Source organism: Alligator mississippiensis, chromosome 5, assembly GCF_030867095.1.
Source record: "Alligator mississippiensis isolate rAllMis1 chromosome 5, rAllMis1, whole genome shotgun sequence".
NCBI lineage: Eukaryota > Metazoa > Chordata > Crocodylia > Alligatoridae > Alligator > Alligator mississippiensis.
The window spans coordinates 79,302,091-79,317,441 of record NC_081828.1 but is presented as its reverse complement, the minus strand read 5'-3'; the positions used below and the strand labels follow the sequence as shown (position 1 = coordinate 79,317,441).

The 15,351-nt window shown below is 43.2% G+C and overlaps 1 protein-coding gene across 1 annotated transcript; it reads left to right on the top strand.

The window, feature by feature from the left end:
* The first annotated feature begins 1,206 nt into the window (after positions 1-1,206).
* Positions 1,207-15,309, top strand: CHMP5 (charged multivesicular body protein 5). The gene is made up of 8 exons (XM_006276957.4): positions 1,207-1,355; positions 5,897-6,001; positions 7,190-7,236; positions 9,009-9,102; positions 9,188-9,259; positions 12,429-12,537; positions 13,095-13,207; positions 14,184-15,309. Exons 1-8 carry the CDS (start codon positions 1,287-1,289, stop codon positions 14,232-14,234), a joined length of 660 nt encoding a protein of 219 aa, XP_006277019.1. The 5' UTR covers positions 1,207-1,286; the 3' UTR covers positions 14,235-15,309.
* Positions 15,310-15,351: the final 42 nt, after the last annotated feature.

The following is a 15,351-nucleotide window of genomic DNA, read 5'->3' as shown; positions in this document are numbered from 1 at the left end:
CCTGCAGTCAGCTGCTTTGTGGGGTGCAGTGTGGGAGTGACGCGCACCAAAATATAGCCTGTGGATCTGTGCTCCTCGCTTGTTGTCTGCAACATGCATTTCTGTAGTTGCCGTCCCCGTTCTAGTGCTCTGTCCCTGTGTGTACTGCCTACTGTTGGCAAGTCCCAAAAATGTCTTGTAAAATGGTAGACAAGGTTCCTTGGGTGAATTTGATATCTTTTATTAGACCAACCCAAATAGTTGGAGAATAGTTATTAAGCAAGCTTTCGGGTTCAAAAACCCTTCGTCAGGCTAAGGAAGTTTCAGCAGTTGGTGTATGCTCTTCCTGGATGGAATGAATTCACCCAAGGAACCTTGTCTACCTATGTCCTTAGACCAACACGCCTACAACCTACACCCCTGGAACTTGTAAAATGGTAGAAATGGGTCAGTACAGTCAAGGTCTTGGAACTATCCCCATTTGTTATATTGTAAAGTGGGTTCACTTTATGTGAATTTGAGTTATGTGCTGTTTTCCAGGAATGCATGTACAGCATAAAGGGAGGGAAACCTGTAAGTGTGCCCAGGCTGTACAGAGGAGGCTGAGGGTCTTGCCTTGTCCTGTGCTGGGGGGGAGCTGCCTCTATTCTGCATGATCCTGCTCTTGCCTTGGCTGCTCACCCTTTCCCTTGGAGCCTTGGTGGAGGTGAGGCAGAGCGCAGCATGAGCCCAGAGCTTTCAAGCAGGCACCTAGGATGCAGAGAGGGACTGGCCCTGCTACCCCGGGGGCTTCCTGAGCTCCTTGCGGTAGAGACAGGGTTGTTGGTGCAAGGACACAGGCAGGCCGGTGCTGTGGCTAGATGCGATCTCGAACTGGGCCACCTGCGTTGGGCGAACGAAGCTGTGAGCTCTGGGGCACAGACGCCCTTATGCTTGCTCCCGGAAGCTGGCACAGAGCTTTGTTCCTGCAGTTAAGTTGGTCTAACAACAGACACCCTGCTTGCTCACCCTTTAACTATGCAGATGACTTGCCCCGCCCCCTCCCCTCAAGGAAGAGTGTGATTGGCCCGTGCCCACCCCTCCACCTCCCGGCCAGGAGGGCGGAAGAGCCGGCGCACTCACTATGCCCTCACTTCCGCCCGTGCTTGGAGCCGTTTCCCGTCCCTCGCGCTGCAGGATTGGCTGCGGGGCGCTTGGGGCGCAGGCGCAGTACGCGGCGCCCGGCGCCCGGGAAGGGCGGGCTCACGGCGCATTTCCGGGTTGGAGGCGTTGCGGTTTCGGTGCGGCTCGGTTCGGATCCCGTCGCCATGAATCGCTTCTTCGGGAAGGCGAAGCCGAAGGCGCCACCGCCGAGCCTCACGGACTGCATCGGCACGGTGGGTGTGGGGCTGGGCTGGGCTGGGCTGAGCGCGGCCCCTGCAGGGGCTCGGCTCGCTCTTCTGTCCCGGGCGGGGCGGGGCGGGGCGGGAGCATCGCCAGCTGCCGCGGGGGGCGGCTCGCTGCTTCCACAGAGCTCGCGGAGCTTTTCTGCCGCCTGCCTCGCGCCAGCGTTGCGGGGTCCGCAATCCGCGATGACCGCGTTGGAAGTTCGAAATTACCGTATTTCCTGGAAAACTATCATACGCTGACATTTATGGTTCTGGAGTCTTGGATTTGGAATTAGTTTCAGCTAATTTGGCCGTGGAAACAAATTAAATAATAATAATAAAAAAACATAAACAACACAACACAAAAGTCGGCTACAACTCTTGAGAGTGACTTGGGTTTTGCGTATGGTGCATCAGTTGGTTTCCTCCAAATTATCGGCTGTTTTGAACACTTTTACTATTATTGGCTGTATGTCATACAAGGGTTGACATTATTGTACAAATACGATGTCATACACCTGGTGAGACTAACCAGCTCCTTCTTGCGATAGGGCGATAGCAGGGGAACCGTAGGCCTTGCGTGAAGAGATGGTGCTTTGGCTTGTAGTTTTGCCCCAGCAGGGCACTAGGGAGAGCAGCATGGAGCAACTACAGATTTGCTCTATCCTTTTCCCTGTTAGCTTATTCTCAGAGTGGCTGATCTGACAGTATGCTAGTCCCTTGATGTACCTGTTTTCAGTTGCTGCCGCTGTTTGTTGCTTGTAGGATAAGCAGACTGGTGGCAGAGTCCTTTTCAGGTGGCCTTCTTTTGAATGCTTAGCTTCTTTCTGAACACGGGGTGACTAAACAGGTGTTCAGATTCAGTCAAAAGGGCCTGTGCGTGCCTGTTATTGTTTTGTTATAGATAGGTTGAATTAAGCCAGCATCCGTTCAGTGCAAAGTAATTCTCGTATTCTGAAGTACAATTAAAATACAAGTAACGCATAGTAGACTGGTTTTTACAAGAATTGTTTATTCTGAGAGATACTGAGGAAAAGAACTTCATGAGGTGTGTGGTTCTTCAATTAGATTTGAGTCGTTTAAAGCATCAGTGTTGCAGCCCTTCAAATAAGTGGGTATTAAAAATGTAAAGACATTTGGGTTCATTGAATTGGATGTTTTAATCATTCCTATTAATTTAGTACTTTCTGTTTGGTAATTGTACTTTTGCGTCCAGCAGCAGGAGTAAGTGGTCAAATTCCTTCTCTTGGAACAAAAGAGTGCAGCTAGAGTGTTAGGGTTGTTGCATAAGAAACACATGTATGTTACTGGGATAAAAAGTATGCTAGGGTTTGGGGAATCATAGCAAGTTAGGGTTGGAAGGGACCTCAAGAGGTCATCTAGTCCAACCCCCTACTCAAAACAGGACCATCCCCACCTAGATCATCCCAGCCAAGGCTTTGTTTAGCCAAGCCATAAAAACCTCCAAGGATGGAGATTCTGCAGCCTCCCTAAGTAACGTGTTCCAGTGCTTCACCACCCTCCTAGTGACAAAGTTTTTCTATCCAACCTAAACCTGTCTTGCTTCAACTTGGAACCATTGCTTCTTGTTCTGTCATCTGCTACCACTGAACAGTCTAGCTCCATCTCCTTCGAACCCTGCTTCAGGTAGTTGAAGGCTGCTATTGAATCCCCTCTCAGTCTTTTCTTTTCCAGACTAAGTAAGCCCAGTTCCCTCAGTCTTTCCTTAAGTCATGTCCCCCAGCCCCCTCACCATTTCCATTGCCCTCTGCTGGACTCTTTCCAATTTGTTCACATTCCTTTTGTAGTGATGGGCCCAAAACTGACACAGTACTCCAGATGTGGCCTCACCAGGGCTGAATAGAGGGGAATTATCACTTCCCTTGATTTGCTGGCAACACACCTACCAATGCAGCTCAGTATACCATTATCTTCTTAGCAACAAGGGCACACTGCTGGCTTATCTCCATCTTATCATCCATTGTAACCCTCAGGTCCTTTTCTGCAGAGCTGCTGCCCGGCTGCTAAGCCCCCAGTCTGTACCAGTGCATGGGATTGTTCCGTCTTAAGTGCACAGCTTTGCACTTGTCCTTATTGAACCTCATAAGATTTCTTTTGGTTCAATCCTCCAATTTGTATAGGTCCTTTTGAATCCTAACCCCACCCTCCAGTGTATCTACTACTCCCCACAGCTTGGTGTCATCTGCACACTTGCTGAGGATGCAATTCATCCCATCTTCCAGATAATAGATGAAGATCTTGAACAAAACTGGCCCCAGGACTGACTCTGAGTCACTCCACTTGCTACTGGCGGTCAAATAGACATCAAGCCATTGACTGCTACCTTCTGAGCCTGATGTTCCAACCAGTTTTCTATCCACCTTACAGTTCATTCATCCAGCCTGTCTTTCTTTAGCTTGCCTGCGAGAACATTGTGGAAAACTATATTAAAAGCCTTTGCTAAAATCAGGGTACACCACATCCACTGGTCTCCCCACATCCACAGAGCCAGTCATCTCATCATAGAAGGTGATCAGGTTGGTCAGGCATTACTTGCCCTTGGCAAATCCATGCTGACTGTTCCTAATCACCTTCCTTTCCTCCAAGTGCTTACAAATGAATTCCTTGAGGATCCGGTCCATGATTTTTCCAGGGGCTGAAGTGAAGCTGACTGGTCTGTAGTTCCCTAGATCCTCCTTTCCCCACTTTTCAAATATGGGCACTATGTTTGCCCTTTTCCAGTCATCCAGGACCTCTCCTGATTGCCATGAGTTTTCAAAGATGATGGCCAGTGGCTCAGCAGTCACATCAGCCAACTCTCTCAACGCCCTTGGGTGTATCCTGTCTGGCTCCATAGACTTGTATATGTCCAGCTTTTCAAAACACTCCCTGACCTGTTCTTTTGCCACAGTTAGCTGCTCACCTCCCCAGACTGTGCTGCCAGGTGCAGTAGTCTGGGACCTGACCTTGCCTGTGAGGACTGAGGTGAAAAAGGCATTGAATACTTCAGCCTTTTCTGTATCCTCTGGCACTAGGTTGCCTCTCCATTCAGTAAGTGATCCACACCTTCCCTGATTTTCCTCTTGTTACTGACATACTTGTCGAAACCCTTCTTGTTACCCTTGCTAGCTGCAGCTCCAATTACACTTTGTGGGGTTTGGGATGGTATAAAGGTTTCTGCTTTCCTAACGCATTATTTTTCTGGCAGTGAATGTAGCACACCTATACTTATCCGTCACTTAAGCAGGAAAGAGCAAATCCTAAATTCAATAAAGAAATCCTGTTTCTTTGTATATGTTAGCTGGGATTCTCTTTTGACCATAGTGAGGACTTGTCATTTAATTTTGACAGCGAGCTCTGTTGTACATCAGTAATTTAAATGTATTGTTGAAGTTTGTGGACCTGCAGATTGAGGTGCCAGTGCAGCCAACTCAATTGGCAATTGACAATGTAGTAATATTTTGGACACCACCTAAAAACTGAGCTCCTGTTCATTTTGTGCCCATCAAAATCTCTGATGTGTAGTCTCTGTTAGATTAGGAGATGCTGTCCTAGTGACCTACTTATGGTTATTTTATTATCCAGTGGGGGCATTCAGTTGCCTACGTAACTGTACACCATGGAGCCAGCTGAGTAAAAAAGATGTGTTTGGTTTGTGAAAAGCTTCAGAAGGTGCAAGATGCCATAAGCGTACAATACTTTGAAAATATTACGCGCTTTAATTTCCTTTAACTAATAAAGCAGATGGCATAGTGAACAGCTTAATTGCAAATTTTTCAGTGCCATCTGTGACCAGGCATTTCTTCCCTAGTGTGGAGAGAACTGATAGCAACAACTCTATATGAAAAGTGCCTCTGGCAACAGTGTACTGCTGTGAGATATTGTAGGAAAGAGGTCTTACAGGAACATAAAAGTACCAGAATGAACATCCTGACAAATTGCCTCCATCCAGATACTGTGATATAAAATGAATTTGCAAATGTAGTGTCATTTCAATTCAAACAAAATAGTTATATGACTGTGTTCCACTCTGGTAATATTTCACCGAATGAAAAGCTTACATATTAAATTTTTTGTGACTTTACTCTGAATATACAAAGTCAATACATGTTAACTAAAAGGGTCTATTTTTTTTTTTTAAATAGTCTATACCATTGAAAGGAACCTCATCCATGTCTGGTCATGAATTGTTCTCAACACAGAGGCAAGGATTTCTTAGGGCGATATCTTCTATTGGACCACCTGCATTCTGAGACCTGAAGAAGAATGTCTTGCATTCAAAAGCTTGTCTAACTCTATCCCAGCTGCACAGTTGGTCTAGTAAAAGATATCACCCTTAAGGAATCCTTACCACTTGCATAATTCTTGGACCCTTGGACCACTATGGCTATGTCACTCTAACACTACGTTTTAACATGTACGCATGCTTGCACATGATAACAAGCAGCTGTGTATATATGAACATGCTTTATTCCAAATGCCTGGCAATCATCTTAACCATCAGTAAGAACCCCCTTTTTTTTTTCTTTTTTGCCTTTCTTGTACATAAGGTGGATACCAGAGCCGAGTCGATTGACAAGAAAATTTCTAGGCTTGATGCAGAACTGGTGAAGTATAAAGATCAGATGAAGAAAATGAGGGAGGGGCCTGCCAAGGTAAGAAGAATCCATCTGGCATCACCATGAGGAGTGACTCATGTTTTAGTCTGTCATGTAATGTAGTGGTATCATAACCAGTTCTCCAGGTTCTTCCAAGTCTCCTTAGCAATGCTTCTTGTAACTTTGACAGAGGATGGGCTTATTTTTTTTTCTTTTGGAATATCTCCCAGACTTGTATCATATCAATGGTTTGTCCTTAGAGTTATACTTTTATAAAGTTACTGTGTGTAAAATGAAAACAAAGCAGTTCCCCAGTCAGAAGCAACTTCCCCTGCGTTTTACGGCCTGCATTAGGCTTTCATAGATGAGGAACATGGGCAAGAGATCTTTGACCACCTAGTTACATGCTGCTAGGATGGTTCTTCCTCTGCACTAATCATTGGCCCCTGTTCTCATAGTTATCGTAGACTTCATTAAATTTTCCACACCACAGAAAGGAGAGAATCTCATTAACCCCTGACCTGTAAATTTAGTTAGATTCATTGCTTCCTAAGTGAGGCAAATGAGGGCTTGCTCTGTCAGAGGTCAGGGTGTGTTTTATTTGTATACATCAAGGTTGAACCTACAAATGAGACTAGGGGGAGGAACAGAGGGAAAACAGGAACCTAGAAGCTTTCAGCTTGCTCCTCCCAAAAAAACTAGCACTAGAAACTGGCTGCCGCTTCTCCACAATACCCAGCTGTGGCATGAGTTAAGCACCCTTTCTTTGGGTTGAAACCAATGGCTCTGCAGGCCACATCTAGCCTATAGGCCAGAGGTTTCCTACTTCTGATGTAAATGATTGAACCAAGCAAAAGCCTCATGAACTGGTAAAGGGGTAAACATTTAAAAGAAAAAAGTTGCTACATTACCTTACACAGTGTTTTTTGGTTGAAACCTGTCTTTATTAATAGTATTACCCAGTGAAATTTGCTTCCTAACTTGATGTGCTCTGTTCTGTTCAAAGAGAACACGCAAAAAACACTTGTTTTATTTGTCACTGATGTGTACACATGCCTGTTTGAATAATAGTGATTGGTGCAAAATGAATATTTCTTGTGCTTTAACTATGTTGAACACTTCTCACAATGTAACTTAAGGGCTTTTCAGAGCTAGAAAATTATTTAAATGAAAGCAGAAAATGTTAATGTATCTCAAGCAAATTTAGCCATATTGCTTAATATCTGTCTGTTGCATCTCTTTCAGAATATGGTAAAGCAGAAAGCTTTGAGAGTGTTAAAGCAGAAGCGAATGTAAGTTTAAAGCTTCTTAATCCTTATTCAGTGAACTACTACTTAGTTTGGAGGGAGTGGCGGCACATTTGCTACTTCTTACTCTAATTTCTGTGCCATGTCTTGCAATTAAATTATTGAAGACATCAGTCACTTGTCTAAAAGCACTCATTTTTCTCATCTTGAAGTTATCATAGCTAAAAAGCTGACCGTGTCATCATACTGTCTCTATATTGTTAGTGGATGGATATATAGGTTGCTGTATATAACAGTTGTATAACCAGTGTGAATGTGTATATGTAAAACATAAGCTGTCATAGTACTGCAGTTAAAAAAAATTAGTTAAAACGAAATTAAATGTTTGTAAATCGTTTGAAGTTTCACTGGTCTCTGACTTGAGGGTTATAGATGGATACTGCTGCATATTAATAACTAATTTGTGTGCATGCATCAGTTCTGTAACAGAACTTCATATGCACAGCTGCTGGCCCTTTGGCTTCAATGGTGTTCTCAGCACGGTATGAAGGAACTCATTTAGGAGGACCCATGCTTTCCCATATTGCTGTGTCATGAATAAACAAATATGTATATAAGACGCTTATTATACCACCACAGGTTGTTTATACATAGGATGACGGTATGTCCTGGTTTGGCTGGGACAGTCCTGGATTCCATAGACTGGTGTAGGCTGCTTAGTCATAGAATCATAGAAAATTAGGATTTCACAGATTCACAGAAGTTTAGGGCTGGAAGGGACCTCATGAGATCATTAGGTCCAGCCCCCCCTGCTCTAGGCAGGAAAGACTGCTAGGGTCAAATAACTCCAGCAAGGTGTGTGTCCAGTCTCCTTTTGAGGATCTCCAGGGTAAGTGCCTGCACTGCCCTCACTGGGAGTCTATTCCAGAGTCTGGTCACATGAACCGTGAAGTTTTTCCTTATATCCAGACTGAAACCTTCTTTTAGGAGTTTATGACCGTGCTCCTGGTTTTCCCCTGGGGCTCTTTGGTGAATAGTTGGTTGCCTAGCCCTTGATGCTCACCCCTGATACATTTTTAAGCTGCCACCAAATCCCTCCTGAAAATCTTCTTTTCCAGGTTGAACAGTCCCATATCTGAACTGGTTGGAAGGGACCTCAGGAAGTCATCTAGTCCAACCCCCTGCTCAAAGCAGGATCATCCCCAACTAGATCATCCCAGCTAAGGCTTTGTCTAGCTGGGTCTGAAAAACCTTCATGGATGGAGATTCCCTCACCTCTCTGCATAGCCATTTCCAGTGCTTTATTGAAGCAAAGAAGGCAGGTGGACTGGAACAGGTGCCATGCACCCTCATGTGGCGCATCCTTGTCCCTGCAAGCAGCAGTGGTGCCTGCCTGGCACACCATGACACTCCACCTTCATGCTGGGCTCCGATGCAGAACTTTTGACCAACCAGCCAGGACCAGCCTAAGGAATCTGGGAGTGTCCCAGCCAAACCTAGATGTATGATCACCCTATTTAAACACTGATTAACAGGGGTTAATGCACTGATTAACATGGTGAAAGCTTAATCCTGCATGCAGAATAACTTTGTCCAGTAGCAATCCAATAGACAAAGTTTCAGTAGGTTGTGTAACAAAATTAAAAAACCTGTATAATTGAACATTAGTTTTTCCTTTTTTGTGAAGGCCTTCAATTTTTTGTGTCCTGCTTCAAATATCTTGTTTGTGGGTTGTGTTCCCTCCCCAGTTAAGACTGCTTACTTCCAGTCCATTGTATTGCTATAAATATGATTTTTTTTTGTAATATTTTTAACAGGTATGAGCAACAGAGGGATAATCTGGCACAGCAGTCTTTTAACATGGAACAGGCTAACTACACCATCCAATCACTGAAGGATACAAAGACAACGGTATCATATCATCATGTTTATCTTAAGTTTGCTTTATTGCATGCATGCTGCAGTAAAAACCATTTTGTTTCACTCTCCCTTTTAGGTTGATGCTATGAAACTGGGGGTGAAAGAAATGAAGAAGGCTTACAAGCAAGTCAAAATTGATCAGATTGAGGTGAGCTTTTGGCTTGTGTATTACTAAACTGTCCAGAGGAAATGTGCTAACAGTCACCATAATACAGAACTAAGCAGTGCCTAGCTTATTGCTTCAGCAATAATTGAGCTGACCAACAGTTTTTCTTAAAGATGGAACTATGTGTTATGCATATTGCTTACCTTCACCCTCTGGATTTGTAGTTCCTCTGTTATACAACCAACTCTTGCCTTTAAATTGCATCAGATTGTGGTACCTCACTGCTCTAGTCTTTCTCTCTCACCCATGCTTGACAGTGATCTTCCCTGGTTGCCTGCATTCCACTTGTCTTGTTCTTCCATATTTTTTTATAATGTGAATCCATCCTCCTGCCTGATACCCTGGCTTCTCCTGGCACATACTGAAAACATACTCTCTCTCAGCAGGTGCACATAGCCTCAGTTTTCCCTCAGAAATGTTTTGATAAATAACATGGCTTTAAAAAAGAAAGGAAGGAAGAAAATATTCTAAACTGTAGTGCTAAACCTCTCTTTGTATATTGTTTACATCTTATTCTTCCACAATCCTTCACAGTCGAGGATGATTGTCTTCCATTATTTGATTATCTTATCTGTGTGTCCGAAGATGGCTGATGAGGCCTATCAGAAATCGACAGACTCTACTGCAGCTCGGACGTGTATTTCCATGTGGGATGGGTGGCTCTGGATTTTTTATTTGATCTGAGACGCGCTGTCTGCCACTCCTGCTTTTCCATCTCCCGTTGTTGTGAGGTTTCCAAGTACTGAGATCCCTGCTGCAGCAAACTCTTCCTTCATTTGGGGTGGTCCTGGGCAATTGTCTCCCATTAGTTGACATTGATGTTGCATTTTTTTAAATTGGCCTTGACGACATCCCTGAAGCACTTTCTTTGCCTCCTTCTTGAGCGTATGCCTTTGCTGAGCTGGGGGAATAAAACTTGCTTCAGGAGTCTGGAGTCGGACATCCAAACGACATGGGCAGCCCAACAAAGTTGATGTTGGATGATTGTTGCTTCAGTACTCAACGTGTTTGCTGGCAGAGGAGGACGCTAATGTTGGTGTGTGTTTCTTCCCACTGGATTTGGAGGATCTTCTGCAGGCAGCGTTAATTGTGTACTTCTCCATCAACTTTAGAGGTCTCCTGTATGTTGTCCATGATTCTGCTCTGTACAGCAAAGTAGGGAATCATGACAGCTTGATAAACCATAAGTTTTCAGTTCTGATGTTGAATCTTTGAACACTCACTTCTTCAGGCATCCAAAGGCTGCACTTGCACATTTGAGGCAAAGTTGGATTTGTTTGTTAATGTCAGCCTTCTGGCTTCCAAAGTGCAGGAAATACTCAATGTTCTCCAGAGTCTTACCGTGGACCTGGATTACCAGAGGTGGAGACTGTTCATTAGGAGCTGGTTGGTGAAGGACCTTAGTCTTCCACATGTTAAACATCAGTCTCATATTCTTGTATGCCTTGGTAAAGATGCTGATGACTGTTTGAATGTCTGCTTCCCAGTGAGCGCACGCTACACATCATGAACATACTGGAGCTCAATTGTCATGGTCAGGGTGGTCTTAGTTTGGAGTTGGCTGAGGTTAAACAGCTTATCATCTATTTGGTAGTTTAGCTCCACTCTGTCTGAAAGCTTGTTAGTGGTGAGATGTAATGTTGTGGCAAGGAATATTGAGAAGAGCGAGGGAGTGATGATGCAGCCATCCTTAATTCTCAAAGGGTCTATAAAAGATCCATTACTGGGAACTACTGCTTGCATACTGTCATGGAGCAAGCAGAAACTGGTGATAAATTTCGGAAGGCATTCATACTTCAGAAGGATCCTGTACGCTTCTTGTTTACGTAGTACACGCCTCTATATGCACAGGTGTCCAGTGCTTGGACATGCATTGAAATGCCTTTTCATTTTCATTGTGGCATACCATAACCTACTGTTCCTTTTCTTCAGGACCCATAGGCAAGTTTCCTCAGATTTTGTTGCTTGGCCTTCTATTTTGCAAGCTAATGCTAAGTTTAGTATGAGGTAGCTTAACAAACGGTTTAAATTAGGGTTGGCAAGCTGATCAGTTGACTGGTCAAATATTGTCAATTGACTGAATATTTTGTTTTGACTGGTCAAGGATTATAGCAGTTTTACAAAAATCTACATTTTTTTTGTAATTTTCTTGACAAAAATTTGATTTGTTTTTTACACATGATGGGAAATTTGTGTTTCTTCTATGTATTATTTGGACCTGTTGGCAATCTCTTATAACATTTGACCAATATTTGTCCAGTGAATTGACTAGACGATTCAGTTGGTCAAATACCCAACCCTACTTTAAATTATTCCCGGAGAAGTGTGAACTTCTGCATTGTCATGGATTTTATTGTAGAGCTCCCCTTCCTCCAATTCCTGTGCAATTTGTATCATTATTATTATTTTTTGCAATACTTTGAGGGGCCCTCGGGTTACATCAAATGGATCATCAACATGTTTCTTTTCTTGTTCTTTGCTGTTTTCCTATGCTAAATGGAGGATTTGTACATAAAGTTTTGGGGAAACAAATACAGACAACCCCCACTTAGCACTCTTAATTAGTTTCTGAAAAAACGAGCTTTAAGCGGAACCATGCTAAGTGAAACCCATTTCCCCATAGGCATTAATGTAAATAAATATAATTGGTTACCGCAGCTTCTTGCTGCCACCACCGCCGCTTCAGCCACATGCCAACCTGGGCCCTGCCCAGCCTGGGCTCCTTGCCACTGCTGCTTCTCCCTACTCTGCCAGCTCCTTTGGCACCATGTGCCAGCCTGGGCCCCACACTCCTGCCACCCTGCCCTGGGCCTCTGCGGGCCCTGGCTCAGCGCTCATATCCACGCACTCACTTGCTGCTCCTCACCATCGCTACTTCAGCCACGTACCAGCCCGGGCCTTGCACTCATGCCGCTCTGCCCTTGCACTCAGCATGATAATGAAACTCGCTGAGCACTACGTGGAATCAGATATGTATTTAAAATGAAAGCTATTGCAAAACAGCGTCAAGCGAAACTGCGTTAAGCAGGGGTTGCCTGTAGCTTGTTCTGCTGTGGCCCATAATGAAATTCTGAAATGACTGAGAGCTAGTCTTAGTAAAATCAGTTGTTATGTTCGGTAAGGACAAGCTTGACTTTTGTTCCTACTACAGGACATACAAGACCAGTTAGAAGATATGATGGAAGATGCCAATGAGGTCCAGGAAGCACTTAGCCGTAGTTATGGGACACCAGAGATTGATGAAGATGACTTGGAGGCAGGTTAGTGAGCTGATGGTGATAAGAGTTGTACTGTGTTCAGTTTCAGAGATGACATGACATGAGTCGGGTTTGGTAACCTACAACCCATGGGCCAGACCTGGCCTGCCAAATATGTCTGTGTGAGAACTAGCCAACTAGTGGCTCTCATCGACATCTGCCGCCTTGTCTGAGAGAGGCCAAGCTGTGCTAATTTTATCTGCTGTTAGTGATAGGTTGCTGATCCCTGACACATCTTTGAAATAAAGAAAGAATGACTTGCTAATCACCTGTTTTGAAAAATTGCATGGATGTATCTTTTAAATAACTGGCTTTATAGAATTCACTGGTAACAGCATTAATGTAGCAGAATAGACTTTGTCTCTCCCTTCTAGTGTTTTGTATAGTGCAGAACATTGCCTTAATGGGGAGCATCAATATGTTTGAGTCAATTCTTTGATCATTGTTTATCTACGGGAGTAGCTTCCCTTTCTCTCAACTTTTTGATAGTTTCTTTTTTTATTTGCATGTTTTCTTGTGGAAAAGATTCCTTTTAATCCTACCTAACAAATCAATTTCAGAACTGGATGCGTTGGGTGATGAACTTTTGGCTGATGAGGACACTTCCTATTTAGATGAAGCTGCATCAGTTCCAGCAATCCCAGAAGGCACTCCTACTGACACGAAAAACAAGGTGAGTCTTTTCCTTTGTCACTTAATACAAAAGGAACATATGTAAAACTTGTATTGCTCAGTTGTTCCCATCAATGTTAAAGCTGTTGCCTTAGAGGTAGAGTAGATGTGTACAATTGTAGGAATGGAAGGAACTTCAAGGATCATCTAATCTAACCTGCTGCACAAATGCAGGATATAGGATTTGTGCATATGGAATATTTAGGATTGTGGGATACACTCTGCTCAAGACCCAAGTCTGTTACAAGATTTCATAGACACTAGGGCTGGAAGGGACCTCAGAAGATCATTGAGTCCAGCCCCCTTGCCCCAGGGGCAGCAAGTCAGCTGGGGTCACAGGATCCCAGCAAGATAAATGTCCAATTGACTCTTAAAGGAGTCCAGAGAAGGTGCTTGTACCACCTCTGGCGGCAGTCTGTTTCAGGCCTTGGGGGCTCCGACTGTAAAGAAGTTTTTCCTTATGGCCAGCCTGAAATGGTCTTGGAGAAGTTTGTGACTGTTTGACCTTGTCCATCCCATGGGATGCTCTGGTGAATAGGCGTTCCCCCCAGATCATGATGTACACCCCTTATATACTTAAATCAGGAGTTGATTTAGCAATACTTAAATAAACTCACACATTAACACACATCTTTAAGCATGCTTTGAGCTAAACCAGCATTTGACATAAACTGCATTATATCAGATTGTTTCTAGTAGATTACATGTATATCTTAAAATAAAAGATAATTTACAACTCTTTGCAGTTGTATAAGCATTGATCTCATTTGATTCTTGGTTTGTTGTTTTTGTTTTTTTACTTTTGGGGGCTATATTAATTGGTTGGGTGGCCAACAGAAAATACTGATGCTTTTATTGGTTTTCACTCTAACATAATCTTAAAGGTCTATATACAATTGGATTAAAATGATAATAAAACTTATGCAGTCAGTTGCTAGAGGACTGTTAAACTGTGTCTTTCTCTCTTTCCCTTGTAGGATGGTGTATTGGTGGATGAATTTGGACTGCCAAAGATTCCCGCTACATAAGTCTTCCTGCAGCATGTTGGAAATTAAATTAACTTTTTTTTTTTTTTAAATCCTGGAAGACTTGCCCTCCAAGTATAACTGTATTATCACTACATCCTAGAACGCAAGATGAATGGCTGATGGTTTCTTTGAAGAAAGTTGTCATACTGCTGACCTTTTTTTTCTATTAATGGGGAAATGGCACAATTTTCTTCAGTGGATGCAGTCAGTCTACTAGATTTTGATTCCCTGTGTCTTATGGGTGAATTAATATATGAAAAATAGTGTTGGCCATTTATAGCTGAGCTGTTTTTGATTTGTATTATATTTCTGTTTTCTGGAACTAAGGATGTGTAGCTGCTTGCCCACTGTAAGATAACTTCCTTATTCTTTTACTGATTTGATAAAGAATGGGTGCATTTTTAAATTACTTCATTTTGGAGACTCTTGCTCTTGTATTTGTAACTCTTAATTATAGCTGTAACAAATGAATACTAAAGTTATTAATATTACATATTCCATTTTGACATAAAACATGTAACAGAGATTATTAGCTGATCCTTATGCGTGGTGTTTTTGATGGTAGCCTTAACTTGCGTTTTGGATCCTTCATTATGAGCATGGGGCTATCCCTGAAAGTGCAGGGTTATGATGGACATCCAGCTTAAATCCCAGAAATTTCTCCTCCTCTTCATGCATCTCCCTCTTTGTATGCCAGGTCCTCACTTCTGCCAGACCAGTGCTCATACTGTATTTATCCTCTGGCCAGAAGTTGGAGTTGTCATTTTTTTTCGATGATCTTTGTAGACCTTTCTGGGAAATGCTTGTAGAACAAACTGCCTTCTCCCTTTCTCTGGCCCCATTGGCCAGGAGAATGAGACTATTCCCAAAGCGGTCACCTGCGCTAATGATACTACTACTAATGATACTACTATTGCCTTGCCAAGTCTTGAGACAGGCTGTTGGTTTTTTATTTTTTTTACTCACCACTGGCAGCCAAACAGTTTTGCATTTGAATCAAGAACAAAAGCCTACCAATGTTTGTAAAGGAACTGAGAGCTATTTATGTCTAATAAAGCTATTTTTCCAAAGCACATTTTAGAACACCTCCCTCCTTAATAGAGCGAAGAATCGGTTG

Excerpts from the sequence above, each read along its gene's own strand:
- CHMP5 (XM_006276957.4), top strand. The coding sequence starts at position 1,287 with ATGAATCGCTTCTTCGGGAAGGCGAAGCCGAAGGCGCCACCGCCGAGC. Across the intron at positions 9,103-9,187 it reads TGAAGGATACAAAGACAACG|GTTGATGCTATGAAACTGGG; the intron begins GTATCATATCAT and ends TCTCCCTTTTAG. Across the intron at positions 13,208-14,183 it reads CTACTGACACGAAAAACAAG|GATGGTGTATTGGTGGATGA; the intron begins GTGAGTCTTTTC and ends TTTCCCTTGTAG.